The following is a 21061-nucleotide window of genomic DNA, read 5'->3' as shown; positions in this document are numbered from 1 at the left end:
ATGAATGTAGCCTCAAATGTGAGTTCCAAATCATCAGTTACAATGGAAGATGCACCAAATCACAGACGCTGTTTTTTGTCTAAATAAGTTACTTCTTATTTAGAGGATTCTATGTGTGCCAGGATGAGTAGCAGCAATATTCTTTACTAAATGGTAGTTTAACAATTCATCCTGCAAATGCAGGGTGGCCAGTTGATAGGCAATAATCATCTTTTTGGTTTGAGTTAATGTAGAAAGGGACCATCAGACAGCAGATGGTAGGACTTCGCCCCAGATGCCTCCCCTCTCACCTGTGTCCCACTTTGCCTTGTTCTGTCTCTGCTAGTTGCAAAACCAGACCAACTGCTTCCACACCTTTCCAACATAAGCATTTAAACACCTCGGCAAGTCCACAGTCCAGGACACACCCACTTCCTTCCGGCTGTCCACACACACCCATTCCTTTCACTGAGATTAACATAAAATTGCATTTAGAGGGGAAGAGAAAAATATTTCCATATGCAAATTGAAAAATCCATTTCCGACTGGAATATCTGACTTACTCTGCAGTCAGTCCAGTAGAGCAGGTCAAAGATGCCCACTTGGTTGATGAACTTCAGAAGTAACTACATCCAATACCTGCTGCCTACATAGCAGAGGCCCAGGAGAGAAGGATGACATAGAAATATAATCAGAGCCATGGCTGAAGGGGAGGAGGCTGGTGAAGACATCTTAGTTTCTGTAAAAATGAAGCTGACTTTAGGGATCTTTTACAAAGTACTAAGACAAAAAATAGGCATCTGAAGGACACTTGAAGTAATTGAATGAGATCATTTCAGACAGTCTTCTGCCTCAAGGAAACATCATAGCTAAGGCAGACGCCTCTCCATCACTATCCATAAAATACAGCACTTCACAGCGACTTGGCAACTTTCATCCCCGGAGAAGTTTATAATCCAAGAACATATTCAGTTATATCTGACATATAGATCATGTTCAAACACAGGACTGTCTGGTTACAGAACGCAAATTCCTAACCACTAAACATTCTGCCCTTTTTGTATATTTCATTTATCCCTTTTTCAATGACATTTTCTGATTAGGAAAGCAATACAAGTTCATTTTAGACATACTGAAATATTTAGGAAATCACAAAAAAGACAAGAATAATCTACTATTGTACCACTCTGATACACACTGTTAAATTTTTGTCTATAGAATTCCAGCGACTTCCCTGGCGATCCAATGTTTAAGACTTTGCTTTCCAATGCAGGGGGTGTGGGTTCCATCCCGGGTTGGATCCCACATGCCTAGTAGACAAAAAGTCAAAACATAAAACAGAAGCAATATTGTAACAAATTCAATAAAGACTTTAAAAATGATCCTCTTAAAAAAAAAAAACTTCCAATATTTTTTTCTGCAAGACCACAGTTCTGAAAGGGCAGGTGGAAATTACTGCCAATGCCTTTAAACTACAAGTGTTCCTTCAAAAGCAGCTGACCAGTCTGGGGAAGAAGCCTTGGTCCTCACGAGCCACAAAACTGCCATATTGCTTCACTCTGTCGGCAGTACTAACCAATCAGGCTCATCTAAAAGGTACATCCTTGGGGACCTGCCGTTTCCATCTGGTTGGAGTATCCACTCCTATGGGATCCTGATCCTCTAGTAGTTCAGGGACAAACCTAACTTGGCTAACACTTTCATTGTAAAGATAGGTGGAGGCTGCTGGACACAAAACAGACTATCACAAGGAAAGAGCAATTTGCAGAAAAGTATGTACACTATGATTCCATTCTGATTGATAGATATAAATACATAGAAAAGGGCCAAGAGTAGTCTCTGGAGCAACACACATCATAATGTCGGCACTGGTGACCTCTGGGAGCCACATGAATCAGCACCTCAACTTTTTATTCTATCTTTATTTTTATGGTTTGAAGTTTTTACAATAGCATGCATACATGCATTGCTTGGGTAATTTTTTTTTAATATTTCAATTTCACAGAGTACACATGGCTTCCTCTTTATTTGAAACTTGTATTAGAAATTCAGAGTGTTCTTCTAGAAAAAAAAAAAGTTTGTGGTCAAAAATTCTTCAAGTTATTTTCAGTTTCTAGGGGAATCCTCTCTATCTTACAGTTCAGCATGCCTGCTGTCTGTCAGCAGAACTGCCTTTTCCCAGAGGAAACGCCACAGGGACATCACGAGCTCTGGTTCAGTTTGCCGGGGGCTAGGCTCGGTCTGAAAGGTGAAGTGGACAGGGTGATAAACCTCTTCTTTGAAATCAGAACATGGGCTGACATCACCAGATGCTGGCCGGCCTTGTGGGGTGTCCAGAGATGAGTAAGGAGTGGATGTTATCTCCAGGAGGTAGAGCACAGGGGATGGGTAGCATGTATCAAAGTGTGGGCAACAGTCCCCACGTCAGAAACACCTGCAAACTGGCTAAAAAGGAAATTCCTGAGCCCCACTTCAGATCTTGTGAGTCACAAGCTCTGAGGCTTGGGCCCAAAAACCTGAATTTTTTTTCTTATCTGTGGATAAAGTATGAGAACTACTTTCCTCAGTGGGTGAAGCGGCCTCATCAAAATAGGTAGTCAGTCCTCTGGGCAGAGGTCGGACAAGTACAGGTTCTTCTTTCTCATCTTGGCTACCTGAATGGTCAGAGCCAAATTAATGGCCCAGCTGCAGTCACGTGGTTTCACGGCATGAGGACAACGAGGAGTCCTCTTCTTGGTTCCTCACATTAATTCTCCGACTTCTTTCATTCCTCTTGCCATCTTCAATGTCCCCATTTGAGCTAACAAGTCTTCCTGGGATAAGCAGGACAAAATGAAGAAATGAGTAAAAGCAGCCATTTATTAAGCACTTAGCTGGATACTGTACTAAATGCATTACATCATATCTCATTTAATCTTCACAACAAACCTCAAACCAGGTACTATTGTTAATCCCATTTCATAGATGTGGGAACTGAGGCTTAGAGACGTTAATAATTTTCAGAGCAGGTGCTTGAATCCAGGTCTCTACTTTCAGAGCCTATGTTCTTAAACACATACTATCTGCCCTTGGCATAGGTGAACAGTAGTGGCCCCACACTTTCCATATAAGACTTGCCTTGACGCTGCAATCTGAGTGGAAAAGGGGATGGTGATGGAAAAGGCTTACCTTGAAGCTTTTATTTTTTGCATAACAAGCACACTATTTTTAAAGATTTTATGCTTCAGATCGATTTTTAAAAATTTTGAAGAAGATTCTATGAACATTTTTAAATGTTTTGTCTTATTTTATGTATGTATATATTTACAGAGGGTCACAAAAGGTCTCATCTGTTTTGGTGCAGTCATGTAAATGAATTAGTAAAACTCATGTCAAATTCATTTTCAATTTTCTGTTCAGTAGCCAGTGATGACTTACTGGGGGAAATGAATGTCTTTCTACAGGAAAGGACTCCTCGACTTGGTACATATTTTAATACATATTTAATGCATGTGTATATTATATAAAAACAACAAAAAAGTCAAACTGTGAAAAGGCCCCATCACTGCCTAGCTATACTCAAGGGATGCCCACTGTAAAAAGCGCATGCGCACACACGCTCACACACACACACACACACACACACACACACACACACTCACACAATCAAATCACCAACATACAATACAACCTACTTTGCTCACATAACCATATATCTCAAACATACGACGTTTTCCTTTGTTGTTTAACCTGAGAGCTCCGTTCACCTTCAAGCCTGGAGGGCAGAGAAGCCCAGAGATGCCCCTCTGCGTTGGAGGTACCATCTCCGCCCAAGGCAGAGAACAAGGCCGGATAACCAGTGGGACTGCCTGCTAAACGCCCCCGCCCCCCCGCGGCCGGGACAGCGGCGGGAGGGAGGAAGTGCGGCTGGGAAGCTCCGCCGCTCTCGCCCGGGTTCCCCGTTTTCCCTGACTGAGACTGCGAGGAAACTTAGTGCGGAAATCTGCACCCACCTTAAACCCGGCCGGCCCCAGGAACTTCCCTCGAGGCTGGGACCTGAGGATTGGATGGAGAAGTCACTACAGCGTGCGCGGACCCGGGACGCCGCGCGGGGACCGTTTCGCAGCAGCGCCCTCTGTCGGCGGTATACGTATTTGAGCACGGCCTGAACTTGCTCCCTGTAGTACTTGGTGTAGGTGTTTTTAATGTTTCTGTTCGTGTGCAGATGGGGGTCGGGGTGTCTAAAACCGATGTACACCTTTGCACCTCTCTTAGTTAAGCTCTGCTGGAAATCTCCAGATAGTTATGCTAACTCTGTGCATCTGTGTAGAGCTCCTAGGGTCATAGATTTGTGTAAAAATGAGTGTGAAGTCTGGGTGCCCAAAGGAGTGTACCTTGAGTGTGGCATTAGATGCCTGTGGATATTTCACTTTCTGCTCACATCCTTCTATCAGTAAGTACCTATGAGCATAGACAATATTCCTACATATTTTGAGTGTTGTTAGTAATACACATGTTTATCATCTTCCCAGGGCTGTGTCTTTATGAATGTGCACAGTGTGTTGGAGGGTGGGGAGGGACAGAGGGGTAGTAAGAGTACGTTTCTGAAATCCACACATTAAAGGCATAATATGGGGAAGGGCGTTCAGGACATACTAAACCTTTGCCCTCATCTCATCCTCTTTGGCTTCAGGAGGACCGTAGATTTTTGCTTTCCAACCCTCTAGCATACAATTGCTGGATCCTGACCTGAACTTATCCTCCTGCTCGACGTCTCCTTGTTCTTCCTTCTTCTCTTGTCTGCGGAGTCCAGGGAGGTTGCCTCTTACTGTCTCTTACTGTCTCTGATCTCTTCGGCCATGATGTCAACTCAAAGTAGTGAGCATCCCATCTCCTTCCTTTTTCTCCACCCAAAAGTCATTTCCTCTTAGTTCACTACCTGGGATTTTGATGCCTGTGTTCTCTCAGTGTTATTGATACACATAGAGAGAGAGAAAAAAGGAACTACTTGAAATTCCCCAGAAGGTTGTGAGAGTTGTTTTCAGTGTTGCAATTTGGAACAAGTCAGTTTCTAGTTTAAGTTTCCATCAGAAAGCTTGTTAGGAGTAGGGTATATAAGCTCCAATAGTAGCAACAGGAGCAGCAGCAGAAGAAACAACTGTTTCAGACCCAGCGGACTCTGCAGCCTGAACAGAAGCAAGGTAAGCATTTCCCTAGCCCCTGCCGCCCCTTCCACAGCCCCACAAGCTGTCCAGGGGGATAAAGTGTTCATTTTAAAAGTCAACTAATAATAATTATTTACTAAGGTCTGTGAAGGAATGCATATTTTTTAGAAAGGTTGTCTTGTTTTAAAGTAGTATGTGTATAAAAATGTTTTCTTCAATATTAACATTCATCAGTTAAAGGATTGTATAGAATTAAAGTGAGTGGTGCTTTCCTTGTTATTGTAAACTTACTAAAAGCCTTTCATTCAATAAGTAATAATAAATTCAATAAATAATTGAATTCATGCTTATACCTCATAACTGTATATTGTTAGCATAGTTAGTCCCATATTTGTGGTGGGCTTGTGATAATCAACTAGATTAATAGTTGAGTTAACTAGATCTTTTGGATTAACTAATCACTTAAACAATGGAAAGCAACTCCAATGTTTAAAATTACTTTGTGAAGTTTTAAAATCTGTAAGAAGAGGGAAAAATGATCATCTTTACTATACTGGTGTCTGATAGTTGCCCAGGTAAATCATGAGCAATAATTTTCAGGTTAAAAAAATAATCATTAGTTTAAAATATCATTTTTAAAAAGAGATTACTAAGCCTGAGCTGATGGCCCACTTTTTTTTTCAAATGAAGTATTTCAAGGTATTAGAAAGAATTTGGGCAGCCTCTGAGACTTCATTTTATTGGAGTCTGAAATGTTATGGTTTCTGTCCATTCATTCATTCTTCTAATAATGAAATCCCTCTAAGATAGAGCCTCTCTGCTAGACTCTGGGGACAAAGTATAGAATAAGACAGACATGGTTGCTTCCATCAGAGAGCTCAGTGTGGTGGGGAAGACAAACATGAAAGAAGTAGCAATATGACTGCAATTGTCTTAAGTAAGTGCTGTCCAAGGAGGACTGGAGCTCTGAGAGGAGACAGCCGGGAGTCCTGCCTTCATCAGGGCGCCGTGCTGAATACTTTATGTGAATTATTTCATTAGCATTTCATCACAACAGGGTGGCCATTTTACAGATTAGGAGTGTGAGGCTCAAAGAGAGCAAATGACTTGACCAGAGTCACACACCTAACAAGTGGTGGAGCTGGGATGCCAACACAGAGCTGCCTATCTCAAGAACTAGGACCATTTGCATTAGCTACACATGCCTTCTGTGACGATGTCTTTTTATCTTTAAATGATAATTCTCTTTTCTGATTAAAAAGTAATGAACAAAATAAAACTTGAAAGAGAGATGCTCAGCCAAATGTCACTGGCATGCCCATGTTAACACCAGAGTTAGGGAGCCTTAACACACCACAGGATCTGGGGATCCTACATCCCTCATATGAAGGTTTCAAGGGTTTAGAAAACCTGTGAAATTACATTTTCAAACATTTAATCCTTAAAACTCTCAAATTGAGCATGCTGAGAAAATGTGGTCTGTGGGGATACAACCCAACAACCGTTTGAGATGGGTATTACATTCATTTTACAGCTGAGGAAAATGAGGCTTAGAGAGTAATTTGGCCCATGGCATATGACTAGTGAGTGGTGGAACCAGAATTCAAGCCCATGGTATCAGGTGATCTAGAGAACAACCGGGTAACTGCAAGCAGCCTCTTTGTGGTTTCCCCTGGGTTTGATTAAGAGAGTAGCCCGGCACCATCTCCACCTTCCGCCACTGTCCAGTGATTTAAAATGTAGATGATACAAAAATGGGCATTGCTTCTTAGAACCATCACCAAGTCTCTCTTGACCATGAAGTACGGTTCACCTGATATTCTCAGATGCATCTGAGGCCCAGAGAGGAAGTGCTGGGCACCTAGCTAAAGGGAAAATCCCAATGTTAAAAGAGCATAAAGGACTCACCAGAAGGTGCCAGGAATCTCTGTTTTTTCATTCCCAGAGTGCTGACATCTGGGTTTTATAGGCCTGTATAATTGCAGTGCCTCTATGGGCATTTCCCTACAGCCAGGCATGACTTTTTTTCACTTTTATTTTATTCTATTATTGGAGGATAGTTGCTTTACACTGGTGTGTCAGTTTCTGCTGTATAGCAAAGTGAATCAGCCATATGTATACATATATCCCTTCTTTTTTGGATTTCCTTCCCTTTTAGGTCACCACAGAGCCCAAGCAGAGTTCCCTGTGCTGTACAATAGATTTTCATTAGTTATCTATTTTATACACAGTAGTATATATATATACAGGCAGAACTTCTTAATTTGTCCATCATGGACAACAGAGAAATTAAACTCTTACTTTATTTCTTCCTCTGGGTACAAGCTAATATGTTTGAGTGGCTTCTATAATATGTCATCTCATTGCATTCTCTCAACAATGCTTTGAAATGGGTATTATACCCATTTTATAGATGAGGAGACTGAGGCTCAGAGAGTAATTTGGCCAATATAAAACAAGTAGTGAGTGCTCAAGCCAGAGTTCAAGTCCATGCTGCTGAACTGCATGCCTACAAATGTCATAACTGGTCCTCTGTGGCAACTAGAACTTCACTAGAGTCACAACTTGAACTAAACTGATAAGTGTGCCCCTGAAAGTTCCATGCTGCAGTGACAAGAGTGCTGATGGTGCTTGGGAAAGGCTGACTTCTAGTCCTGACTCTGCCACTCATAACCTTTATAATATAAGGGAATAAAGTAGGTGGCAAAGTGCCCCTAGAATTAGCACCATTCTGACAGCCATGATTTGTCAATATTTAGTCACCCTGACCAAGGCGTGCTCATTTTTAAGGTATTTTGCCAAAAACTTTTTGACTCTGGTCTTCGTATAGCCCAGTGGTTTTTGAAACTATATTCCTACAGAACATTGGAGAGCCAAGATGGATAGAGGTGTGTCAGATTGAAAATAAATAATAATCTCCATCTAATTTTCAGTCTGAAAACTTTCATAAACCCTGGATATCTTGACTGAGTTTCACTGTAACATGGTGAATTCACTATAATATGGCTGATTTAGCACAAAAGTGTGCATTTAATTACTCTGTGGTGAATATTCAGTATTTTATGGTCTTCTCCCAAGGAACATCTTGATTTTCAGGGGCTGTGGACCCTGGACATGGATTAAATCAATGGACCTTGAAGAGTAGTCCTCAGACCAGCAATATCAGCCTCCCCTGGAAGCTTATAGGAATGCAGATTCCCACACCCAGACTGCTGAATCAGTTATTTTAGGGTCAGGGTAGGGGATGCGGTCACCAGTCTGTGCTTTAGCAAGGATTCCAGGTTATTCTGACATACACTCAAGTTTGAGAACCACTGGTTACTTTACATGGGAGGAAATAATCTTTGTGTTTGGAACAATTACAGCCTAAACAGGAGAGAAAGGAAACTTCTTTAACAAGGGCTGAACTCATTGCCAGAACTTGAAAGATCACTTCAAATATGACCCCCCTACCCCACAATGTAAATCCTATAGTCCTGAGTGTCACTGCACATACTGCCCTGTGCTACAATAATACAGGATATGTAGCTTATTTCCCCAACCAGAGGATAGGGATTTAACAAAGTGACTTAATAAATACTTGTTGGATGAAAGTATTTGCTCCTGGATGTCAGGATCCAGATGAAAATCCTTTTCCGTTTCAGCTGTTCTAGCTCAGTACCATCTACATAGGGAGTAAGTAATGACTGAATGTCAATCCAGACAAGTCACTCTCCTTCTCTGAGCCTTAGGTTTCTCATCTTAAAAATAAGAGGATTGTATCAGATGGCTGGCCTTAGGTCTCTTTCAGCTCCAGATCAACTGTGGTTCTCTGTTTGGAGATGTTCTTACCCAGAGACTAGCAGAGGGCTCCTGGAATTCATTGCAAATTAACCTGAAAGCACAGAGAAGGAAGCGGAAGATAAAGATTAAAGACAAATGGAATACATAGAATGTGAATATGGTTTCCAAATGTGACTGTGTAACTGCTGACATTTTCTCTTCTCCTATCCCTCCTCTTCTTTTCTCTTTTCTTCCTTCTCCTCCTCTGTTTCTGCCCCTCATGCAGATGCACCCTCAGCAGTTGGTCGTTTCCTGGTTTTCCCTGCTTTTGCTGGCATCTCCCATTGTGGCCATATGGGAACTGGAGAAAAATGGTAACCAGCCTTTCCTGATTCTCTTCAAAGGTCCCAGGGCCTAAGCCAGGACTGTCAGGCAGTCCTGTTGAGAAATTAGACTGAAATGGGCAGGCACTGGGGCTTCATTCTGGGATAACAGTGGCCCTCTGTCCTTGTTCCACCTTTGAGGATATCTGTATTGTATGGCTTGAGGGTATCTATATTGTTTGGCTCTCACATTAAATGTCAGAGAAGGAGCTTTTGGTGGACTATGGTAGGAAAAGAGATACAGACTTTACCAGTATTACTAAAAATCAGCTGTATCATATGATAAAGATTCCAACGTGAGGGATTTGAAAAGTATAAGAACTGTCTTCCACTCCACCCTGCAATATCAGACCCTCAGTTAGCACTGAGATGACTTACCTCTGACCAAGCACTTTGGGGAAATCATGGGATTTTAGACCTACATTGACTTCCATTCAGGGCTGATTTCTGCCGCTTATTAGTTATGTGGCCTTGAGCTGGGTCACCTCCAAGCCTGAGTTCCCTCAAGTAAACTGAAGACTATGAAGTTATATCTGCTACAAAGATTATTGAGTATACTAGTGAATACAGAAGACAACTCAACAGATGATGAAGTGACAGTGAACATTAGCTAGTATTATTGTTTTGGTTGTTTAAAATAATGTGTCTGGTGATTCAAGGCCATTTATTTAATATCCCAGTGATCAATAAAAATTATTAGTAGAATAATAGTTACTTATTATTAGAATAAGGGATTTCCTCTATCCTTCTACTATTTCACACACAACAAATATGTATTAACAGATTGTTAGCTGTTCCTGAAAAGCCCTCAGATATTTCTCCTTGATGTCAATGTAATAACATAGACAATTACTGTCTTTAATTGTATAATAATAATGTTTATTGAGAACAGCATCTCATTTAATTCTCACAACAACCATAAGAGATAGGAAGTGTTTATACCCCATTTTACAGATGTTAAAAGTAGAGGCTGTAGAGATTAAGTAACTTGCCAAATTTCACCCGGTAAGGGTGGAACAGGAACTTGACCCCAATTCTGTCTCACTTCATTGCTTATGCACTGAAGTATTTGAAGAAGGCTTTACCAGAAGGACATGAAGCAATTGTTTCCTCTGTCCTCAGACAGCTGAGCAAGAGGAAATAGGCATGCACTTAAAATGAAGACATTGCAGCTGATCATGAGAAATCATCTTTCAGTAGTGAGAATACACTACAATGGATCCCTGAAAGAAACCTGGGGCTCTTCCGCCGTTCTTCAGAATTTATGGAAGACAAGGATCCAACCATCCCTACTTTGCCTCAGGAGAGTCTGAGAGTTTTAGACCCTCCCCTGAATAAAGAGAAAGGTCTGAGCCAGATGATTGTTCCAAACCCTTCCAGCTCTGGGAGTCTGAGCAAGCTCAGGAGCTATGGCCCTTTTGCATAGCCTGCCCTTAGTTACCTCTGATTTGGTAAACCACAGAAATTCCACAAAGTCAAAGTGAGAAACAGTGAGAGGGCATGCGACTCTGGCAATGAGACGAGATGCTGCCGGGCGCTAGGTTCTAGACACATCTCCTCATGCAGCTGTTTCCGCTGCCCTTGGACAGGTGTCTTCGGCTTCTGAGTCTTACTTGTGAAATAGCCCTGCTGGTCGGTCACCAGTGTGACAGAGAAAGTCAAAAGTGCCGTGTGGTTTTATATTGGCACAGCTGACCATTTTCAGAGCTGGGCCCCAGGTACTTTTTACACTGGGTCTGTGTTACCCATTCAGTAATTGATGTCAAGTGGGAACTTTATATTCCAAAACGATTCACATTGGGATGCCCATCACAAGAGCCAGCAGTGACAGAGCATTTAAGGGCACTGTGTCAAGCTCTTAGATGAATTAGCTCTTATAGTCCACATCTCCACCTTCTGGAACAAGTTCTAATAGGTTGCTTATTTTAAAGATGATGACACTCGAAGTTTAGAGTAATTGAATTTGACCAAGGCCACAGGCCAGTGTAAAAGATAGAGCTGAGTCCTCACCCAGACCTGTGTTGACTCCAATATCCAGGCTTTTAACTACCATGGCTCTCTAGAGTGGGTTTCAGAATCATCTGCAGAGATTACAAACAGGTCACTGGACCCAGCTCGAAGTTCTTGATTCAGTAACTAAGAATTTGTAGTTTTAACAGAGTCCAATGTGCTGCTGCTGCTGATAGTAGTTGGATGATCATGCATTGAGAACCACTACATTAAATAATTCTATTTAATTAATAATTGATGCATGAATGAATGAAGGTTTGATATGAAATACTCTTCAAAATACAATATTAGGCCATTCCTCAAGTGCCAGTTTAGATGCTGGTATTAAAGCTTCAGTGCAAAGGCCTGAGACATAACTCTTGTGGTTCTAACTTGATGTGACATTGCTTAACCTCTTGGTCTCAGTACCCTTCTCTATAAAATGGGAAGACTAAGATCTACTGAACTGCCTTATAAGAGTGTAAAGTAGCTTTCAAAAACAAAGAGAGAATGAAAATCTCCATTGGTGAGTTTCATGCAATAGGAAATAAATCCTTCAATCCCCATGGAAAATTGGAAAGCAGTTTCTGGCACAGTTGTCTAAACTTTGGTCTGTGAATAACAATAACAGCTAATTCTGAGTGACAGATTCTGTACTGTTTTGCATGCTTTTTTCATTTAATCCTCACAGCCAAACCTACAAGGCAGATACTATTATTATTATTGTCATTTTACAGACAAGGAAACTGAGGCACATGGTGATTAAGTATCTTTCTCAAAATTCCCCAGCCAGCTAGTGGAGACAGGATCTCAGTCCTCATCAGTCCTTTTCAGCACTTATTCTCTATGAACGTGAATTGTGCTAGAAGTTTCCTATGTCCACCAAGACTTTGAGAAAGAATATTGTGCTGTTTGCATTTTTTTGGTGTATCAAGGTCTTCCTCATCTGCCAGCTAATCAGAAGTTAACTATTAATGGCAGCCTAACAATCAGTCAGTGGCAGCTATTACATTCAGCTTCTCTCTTTCACAATTTTGAACCCAAGTGAAGCCTGATAACCTGAGGTCATCTTCAGCAAGCATTTGCTGTTATTAGCAAGGTTGTGCTTCAGCCATTCAGATGCCCAAGTGATACAGAATACACAGTCCAGTTCTCCAATCCCTGTGCTCTCCAGTTTATGTTGTAGAATTGGATTGGTATCCTGATGCTCCTGGAGAAATGGTGGTCCTCACGTGTGACACTCCTGAAGAAGACGGTATCACCTGGACCTCAGACCAGAGCAGTGAGGTCTTGGGCTCTGGCAAAACCTTGACTGTCCAAGTCAAAGAGTTTGGAGATGCTGGGCAGTACACCTGTCACAAAGGAGGCGAGATTCTGAGTCGTTCACTCCTCCTGCTGCACAAAAAGGAAGATGGAATTTGGTCCACTGATATTTTAAAGGATCAGAAAGGTAATCCCATCCCCTTGGATGGTGTCAGTTTTCTCTTTGGCTCCATAAGAGATAAAAAAAATTTAGAATTTAAAAGGCAAGACATGCTTAATATGGTTAATTAAGTCATACCAAGTCCCTTACTGAAACCACCCAAAACCTAAATTTTCCTTTGCTTTGTTTTTCCTTTGCTGGACACTTTGGATTGTTGACCATCAAAATCTCCTGTTGAGAGAGTTTCAGAGGGAATCTAGATGCTTTTCCTGAGGTTCTTTTCAAATAGCAGTAATGTGATTGGACGACTAACGGAAGTTAACATGCAGTGTGTGTAACTCAACTCTGGGCTGATAGCCTTGAAAGGAATTAATACCTCCCTCTGATATATTAGGTGTGTAGTATAATCTATAGGATCAACATCCTCCTGGGACCTTTGCAGTCCTCACTGAACTGCCTGCCAGGGAACAGCAGTATTTTTCAAGGACATAAATGGAAAATCTTCACTCTTATACCATATGTGGTCTGTAATTTATGGCAATAAAAATCTGTGCAATTTTAAAAGAAAGAAAATCCCTAAATATTGAATTTTTGTTCTTTTCAAATACAGAACCCAAAGCTAAGAGATTTTTAAAATGTGAGGCAAAGGATTATTCTGGACACTTCACCTGCTGGTGGCTGACAGCAATCAGTACTGATTTGAAATTCAGTGTCAAAAGCAGCAGAGGGTAAGTGAAATCGCTGGGGTTTCTCAACACTTCTCTTGAACTTTCTCATTAAGAAAATAAGGGTAACCTAGCAATTGCCTATTGGTTAATGAGAAGGGAGAAAATAAGATCAATCCTATGTTTTTAACCACCCCCCTCCACATATACACACCCTTCCCTAAATTGGGGAAAGAACATGAAGCTTTACACTAACTGTCTGAATAAATGTAAGCATTAGAACAGGATATTATTGGGGCTTGGAATAGCCTCTGCTATGTATGAACCCACACAACCAAATTGCCTGGCAATGCTTCATTAAGGCTCATAGCACCACAGGGAGAGAATAAAAGGAGAAATCAAAGCTATGAAGGACTTGCCAAAATTGCACCTTGAGTCAAAAATAGAAACAAGAGCCCTAGGGCATGGATCTTGTAAGCCCTGAGACCAACTCCAAAAACTCTGTGAAGCTTCTAGAAATTTCCCCAGGGCCACTTCAACTCCTTTTTCTTCTGCTGACACTACTAATCTGAAGGTCACTGTCCAATGCACTTGGACTTACCCCAAGAAACCAATTCCCTTGGTACGGAACCTACGTTAGCCCTCTATGTGACTTCCTTCCCTCTCATCTAAGTTCCCAAACAATGTAGGCTAACAGAACAAACCCTAAGTGATCACCCTGGCCTGGCCACTATTTAACTGAGTAAACCATTGGAGTCTTACTATTCCATCTTTAAAATGAAAGTGCTTATTAAAGAAATGCTCATACAAGTTCACAGAGACATAGATGCAAGGGTTCATCATGATGTTCTTGGTAATCTGCAGGGAAAGGTTAAACAGTGAGGTACATTATACCCCCTCTTATTGTGCAGTCTTCAAAATGAATAATAACCTAATCCATGTGGTGTGTCATGGGGTACTCCATATGTTCAGAAGGGGGAAAGATGGTTGCAGAATTATATATATACATACATATATATGTAAATATGGGTGTCCCTGGTGGCTCAGTGGTAAAGAATCTGCCTCCCAAACAGGAGATGCGCGTTTGATCCCTGGGTCAGGAAGATTCCCTAGAGAAGGAAATGGCAACCCACTCAAGCATTCTGGCCTGGAAAATTCCATGAACAGAGGAGCCTGGCAGGCTACAGTCCATGGGGTCACGAAAGAGTTGAGCACAACTTAGCAACTAAACAACAACATATATAATATAATAATAGGTTAGAATTTTAAAACTTATAAAATACATATTTTATATGTATATATAATTTGATCCTTTTTCATAAAAATAAAACCGATGTATGTGTATATAGACAAATACGTGTATGTGTGCTAAGTCACTTCAGTAGTGTCCAACTCTTTGCAACCCCATGAACTGTAGCCCACCAGTATCCTCTATCCATGTGATTCTCCAGGCAAGAATACTGGAGTGGGTTGCCATGCCTTTCTCCAGGGGATCTTCCCAACCCAGGGATTGAACCTGCATCTCTTACATCTCCTGCATTGGCAGACAGGTTCCTTACCACTAGCACCACCTGGAAAGTCCTTATGTATGCATACACGTGGATAAATGATTGCTTTGAATACTCATAGAATAATGTCTGGAGGGATACAAGAAGCCAGGAAAAGTATTTGTATTTATATCTAGGGCATGAGATTATGGCTAAAAGGGGGAATAGAGTTAAAAGAGGCATACACATTTCATTTATTTTAATCTTCTTAATAATAGGTATGTGTTGATTTTTGTTCAGGAAAATGAATTAAAATGTTTAATAAGGAGATTTAACCAGGAGCGTTGGATCCAAAAATTTTCAGATTCATTTAGTCCAGAGGCATATAAGTGCAGAGTTGTTTCTAATCATTTGTACTACTTTTCAAAGCAACACTTGGTCTCATGGGGAGAGTAGTTGCTATCCCCTTGAGAGAAGTCAAACCAATTGGAGAAATTGCCTCCTTGGACAGATGTCTGGCTACAATGGCTAGCGACTCGCCTACAGTCGTGTGACACAGGATAACTTGTCTTTGATTTCAGCTCCTCTGACCCCCGAGGGGTGACGTGCGGAGCAGTGTCGCTCTCAACAGAGAAGGTCATTGTGGACCACAGGGAGTATAAGAAGTACACAGTGGAGTGTCAAGAGGGCAGCGCCTGCCCGGCCGCCGAGGAGAGCCTGCCCATTGAAGTCGTGGTGGAAGCTGTGCACAAGCTCAAGTATGAAAACTACACCAGCAGCTTCTTCATCAGGGACATCAGTGAGTCTGCCTGATTGTGTGTGTTGCTTAATCAGGATGATGCCATTCATCACATGTTCACAGTACCCCATGCAGTGGGGCGAGGGTTTATACATGCATTATCTCTTACTCTTCACCTCCACCCCAAAATAATTACAATGTAGATACAATTACTGCTTTTAAGGAAGAGGAAATTGAGTCCTGGCTAGGTTAAACATCTTGCCCCAGATCTCACAGCTAGCAATTCAGACCTAGACTGCCTCAGAAAAAGAGCAGGCTCCTGGTTACTCTTCTGTTCTGCTACGCAAGCACCTTCCATGATGAATCCAAGCGCAGTCCCTCAAGCATAATATTCATATGCAGAACCAGAGCTTCCCCTCCTAATGGCAATAATTCCCAACAACATGTGGGAATGTAGCATTTGAAAGAGACTTTTTTATAAATTGGCAGACGGAGATTTTGCCATTTGTCATATCTTTCACCGTTTATCCAGTGAACATGCATCGTGACATAAACTGTGATAGAATCAGAGAACCTACTTTAGCATTTGTGGAGGGACTGCCTTTGGCGGGAAGGAGAGGGTGGGGTCTTGTTCATGTGAGGTGGCCGGGGAAGGTCTCTGTGAGGAGGTGGCGTTATCTGAGTCCTAAAGGAAACAAGATGTCATTGTGTTAAGAAAGAGGAAAGAGTATTTGTGGAACATCTAGGAGCCTTTTGTCTTTGTGTGGAGAGGTGCTGGGTCCAGATAGTTCAAGCCCATTCTATGGACTCTGTCTCCCTACACCCTTCTAGAAGAAGGCATATTATCTGAGGACAGAGTGTTTCTGACTTTCTGAGTCTTTCTGTGCCTTCTGCGCACAGTCCGGTGGCTGGCGCATAACGAGGGCTTTTTATTGAATGAATGTGTGACTGAGCATAGAGACAAACTGGCTTCACTGCCACAGGACGAGTCAGTGTCAGACTCCATGGGAAGGCGAAAGAGAAAGTACTAAGTGGGGATCTGTCATCTGGTCCCCAGCAAGAGGCTCTGCCCTTTCTGAGTTTGCTGCCGAGAGGAATGATTGCAGAGAGGGTGGTCTGGTCCTTCACTGCCAGCCCAGATGTAAGTCTTGTTGTCTCTGAGATCTCTCCTCTGAGCGCCACACAGAGGTTGTTCCACCCCCCAGGCCTGTATGACTGCACAGTGATGAGACGGATTCTGAGTCTCTCTTAGGTTCAGCCAAAGCAGCGGTTGGTGAGGACTGCCTCCCACAGGCATCAGCATGAGCATCACCTGCGGGGGTGACTCATGTCCCTCAACCAGGAGATCACAGAAGTTCAGTAACTATTATATGGACCGAGGCTCAGAGCTGGTCAACAGCAAAAGTGGGATCAGAAGCCAAAACTACCTTACCCCAAAGCCCCATTAGGAAAATAACTGTTTCTCTGTCTTCTGCAGTCAAACCAGACCCACCCAAGAACCTGCAACTGAGACCATTAAAGAATTCTCGGCAGGTGGAAGTCAGCTGGGAGTACCCTGACACGTGGAGCACCCCACATTCCTACTTCTCCCTGACGTTTTGTGTTCAGGTCCAGGGAAAGAACAAGAGAGAAAAGGTAAGATGTGATTCAGGTGCCATCTGTTCTGTAGTCAGGTTTACGTAGGCCCACATCGAGGAGAAGATTAATAATGCTAGTAACAGCTAATGTTTAGTTGGTACTTTCTTTTTTTTTTTTCATTTATTTTTATTAGTTGGAGGCTAATTACTTTACAGTATTGTAGTGGTTTTTGTCATACATTGACATGAATCAACCATGTAGTTGGTACTTTCTATGTGCCTGAAACTCTGCTCAGGGTTTTCTCTGCATATCTCACTTAATTCTCACAGTAACCCTGGAAAGGCAGGCAGTGTTACGTGTAACACTAGTCTTCACTAGTGAAGACTTTGAAGCTCAGAGAGGTGGAGTGACATGCCCAAGGTCACCCAATTAGGAAGTGGCAGAACCTGGACACAAACTCAGTCTCCAGGACACAAAAGCCATGCACTTAAGACCCTACTGCCATCAGTATGGTTGATCATTAATTTTTGCTCTCAGAATTGGCCTCAATATAGAAAATCTGGGCTCTAGGAGCCTAAAATAATTGTTTCTAATGAATGACTATAATGGATGATAGAACATTCATGCTATGTTTCATCTAAAGTGTTAGATAATTCCCAGCTTGTGAAATTATCTTATTGAACAGAATGTTGTCTCAGACCTTGGCTTTCAAACTTCCTTGCTTGAGCATCATAATCTCAAGTTCCTAGCGTCCTTGGACGCCAGCTGTAGAAATCACTAGATAAAGGCCTTATTCAGCATAGTGTTTATATGTGATAGAAATTTGATGATTCAGGAACTCCCTGAGAATTTTTTTCTGGAAACGAAGGGCTATTCAGGAGTAGATTTTACCTAGATCTTATTTAAAATCTTGCTATGTGCTTCTCAATATATTATTAATATATAGTATTAATAGGTAGTAGTATTTACAGAGAATTTTCTACATGATTAAATACTTTGCTACTTTAACTTTTATAAAATTCTATAATGGAGTGATTATTATGATTATCTCTCTTTCATAAATAAGGAACTGAGACACAGAGAGACTAAGACATTTTCCTGTGACCATATAGCTAATAAACAGTAATGCCTGAGTTTGAACAAAGATATTTCTGATAAAAGGATCAGACTACAGAATTTCAGAATATCCAAGGGACAGCTAGAGGAAATCTGTCTCAGCCTGCCACTGGCCTAGTACTAGAGTGAGTGCACATGGGGCCTTCAAGCAAGGCAACTGTGCTGAAAAAATGAAGCCTAGACCAATTTCTTCCTCCAGGCTTTGCGCTTAGAAAATAGAAAAATCGTGTCTATGCTGAGAGCTTCTCTCAGTAGGTGGCGCAAGTTCTACATACGCCCTGTGAATTCCGAGCATAGCGCCCTGAGACTAAGGTGTGGATGTTTTGGGAGACTGTATTTGCCAAAATATGCCCAGCCCACTTTGTGACTGCGTTGTCAAAAAGTTCCCTGTCCTTTGCAGAAACTCTTCATGGACCAAACCTCAGCCAAAGTCACGTGCCACAAGGATGCCAGCATCCGCGTGCAAGCCCGGGACCGCTACTACAGCTCATTCTGGAGTGAATGGGCATCTGTGTCCTGCAGCTAGGTGAGCAAGCCAGCAAGCCCAGCCCACACTTGTGCACTCGATGTACCCACGGTCAGGACAGTGGCGGGGATGGTGTGGGGCAGGAGGGGGGGACGGTGCCCAAAATGCAGTCGCCAGAGATAGAAACATACGTTTGTTCATTGATGGGTGTTTATTTGATGCCCATGGCATTCCAAGCACAATGCTGGGCACAGGGACACTACAGTAAAGAAAGCAGGCACAGGTCCCGCCCTTCCCGAAGGGAAGGCACAGAGAGAGAAGTAGCCGAAAGTCAGAGCACAGGTGGCCTGCAAGCTGTTCCCAGGAATTACAATCTTATCTGGAGACCCCTGGGGCCACTGAAGGGCTTTAAGCAAGGAAATGACATGATCAGATAGATGGTCTTTTAAGAAAACTCCCAAGAGAACCTCTGGCAAGTATAGTACCAGCAAAATCTTAGGCCACATAAGGAAGGGGAGCACCCTTCTGACATGGAATCCCCAAAACCCAACTGCCCAAATAATGTGTTGTGTGAAATAGGGTTTGCTGCTGAATTTCGAATCCACATAGATGCTCGGCGTTCTTTTCCAGGTTCTAACCTCAGGATGAAACCTTGGAGGAAAAGTGGAAGACATTATGCTAAATTTTTAAAAGACATGTCGAACAGACCTCCCTGAAGATATTTTCTACCAATTTGCTTTTTATTTTTAGGATTATAAAGATATCTTTGCTGTATTTTTATATTTAAGTGCTAAATGCTCACTGAAACAATCAGCTAATTTATTTATAGTGTTTCCAGCTAGCAGGTCACAACTGACTTTTATGTTATTTAAATATTTAAGTAATTTATGTATTTATTAATTTATTACTGTTATTTAACATTTGTGTGCCAAGATATGTTTCATACACTCATGACCTGATGTAAGGAATGGGCCTTATTATGCAAAATGTGAATTTATGTGTTATTTATACTGACAACTTTTCAATTGAGGCTGCAAGTGCGTCAGTTTTATGACAACCAGTAAGAACACAATGTTCTGATGCCAGCAGTATAATATATTTGTGATGGATGGGAACGCAAGAGATAGTTAAACAGAGACATGAACACCCAAACTGAGAAGGTCCTAGACAGCAGATATTAGTTCTCATGTCCATGAAGACTTCCTTGAAGTGGTGGTGATAACTCAGGGCTTTTTGCACCTCTAAGCAAGTTTAGTCTTTGGATGCCTGAACTTAGAATTTAAAAAGATGATTGAAATCGAAATTCAGCTTCAGCCTTTCTGGCAGCCCCCACCCCCTTCTATCTGTAAGACATAGGAGAGTGATATGGAGAAATTGTTAGTGTCTGGAAAATACAAAGAACTTATAATTCAAGAGAGAAGACAAGTGTAGTTATGGCTAAGGACATAAAATTGTCAGAATTGCCAGTTGTCTCTTAATAGCCACACAAAGAAGCAGACAGATGCAGAGAAAACAGCCAACAATCTCTTATTTGTCAGCATGAGGGACTATGACAAGCGGATATAACCAGAAAGTGCCAAGCCATTAAAATGCTACTTTTAAGTAATGAATGTGCTTTCTGTAAAATGACTTCGTTTGTTTTCTGTTCACTTATTTATTTTTATATTCTGATGTGAACTAATAAAAATATAATTCTTCTTTGCAATAATATTTTGGACTTTCTCAGTTGACTGGGTATGCCATTCCCACGTTGATCAGGGCTGCATTATTTTTCCCCTGTCGTTAAAAATCACCCCACTTTGGAGCAATTTCATTTCTGGTTTTGCAGAATGGACCCTTTCCCCTTATAGGAAAGTCAGTGTCTTGCTGAGCTCAGGAAGTGTCCCTGTGGTCTGACCACGGGGGACTCTGTGAGGGCACTCAACTGCATCATGCCCCTTCAGGGATGGGATATTCTTGCTTCACCTTCTAACCTGGAATTGATCCTACTGGTTTCCAAAGCATCATGAAAAAAATTTCCCAACTGGTAGAGCCACAGGCAGCCCATCCCATAAGTCCAGCTTCGATGTTTATTGAGGGTTTATAGTGTGTCTGGCCAGCTGCCTGGGCCCTGGGGTTGAGCAGTTCCAAAAATCCTTGTGTTGCTGCCCCCAAACAGTGCCCACTCCTGGCAAAGCTTGTAAGACTAAGATGAAAAGTTAACCTCAACACCACTAAGTGCTATATGTTCACTGTATATGACGCCCTGGGGTGAGAATGAAGATGAATCGGTATAATCTGGAGTCACCCAAGAAGGCTTGATAGAAAAGGGGATGTGCTTACTCTGGACT

At 41.9% G+C, this 21061-nt stretch overlaps 1 protein-coding gene and 1 long non-coding RNA gene across 3 annotated transcripts; one reads left to right on the top strand and one right to left on the bottom strand.

The window, feature by feature from the left end:
• Positions 1-910: 910 nt before the first annotated feature.
• Positions 911-4080, bottom strand: LOC139034450 (uncharacterized). Its single transcript, XR_011486956.1, has 2 exons — positions 3972-4080; positions 911-2792 (listed from the first exon to the last, which is right to left on the bottom strand). It is a non-coding gene; the product is annotated as an uncharacterized lncRNA (long non-coding RNA).
• Positions 4081-4148: 68 nt separating this feature from the next.
• Positions 4149-20439, top strand: IL12B (interleukin 12B). Of its 2 annotated transcripts, XM_020903309.2 has the most exons (8): positions 4149-5159; positions 9172-9259; positions 12432-12707; positions 13291-13408; positions 15414-15631; positions 17049-17206; positions 18666-18791; positions 19362-20439. In XM_020903309.2, the coding sequence occupies exons 2-7, from the start codon at positions 9172-9174 to the stop codon at positions 18789-18791; spliced, it is 984 nt and encodes a 327-aa protein (XP_020758968.2). In that variant the 5' UTR covers positions 4149-5159; the 3' UTR covers positions 19362-20439. The 2 variants fall into 2 exon arrangements, with proteins under 2 accessions (XP_020758968.2, XP_020758967.2); XM_020903308.2 differs by lacking the exon at positions 4149-5159 and having other exon boundaries at positions 8817-9259.
• Positions 20440-21061: the final 622 nt, after the last annotated feature.

Source organism: Odocoileus virginianus, chromosome 3, assembly GCF_023699985.2.
Source record: "Odocoileus virginianus isolate 20LAN1187 ecotype Illinois chromosome 3, Ovbor_1.2, whole genome shotgun sequence".
In the NCBI taxonomy this organism is placed as follows: Eukaryota; Metazoa; Chordata; class Mammalia; order Artiodactyla; family Cervidae; genus Odocoileus; species Odocoileus virginianus.
The sequence above is the reverse complement of the archived record's forward strand: the minus strand, read 5'-3'. Positions and strand labels throughout refer to the sequence as shown.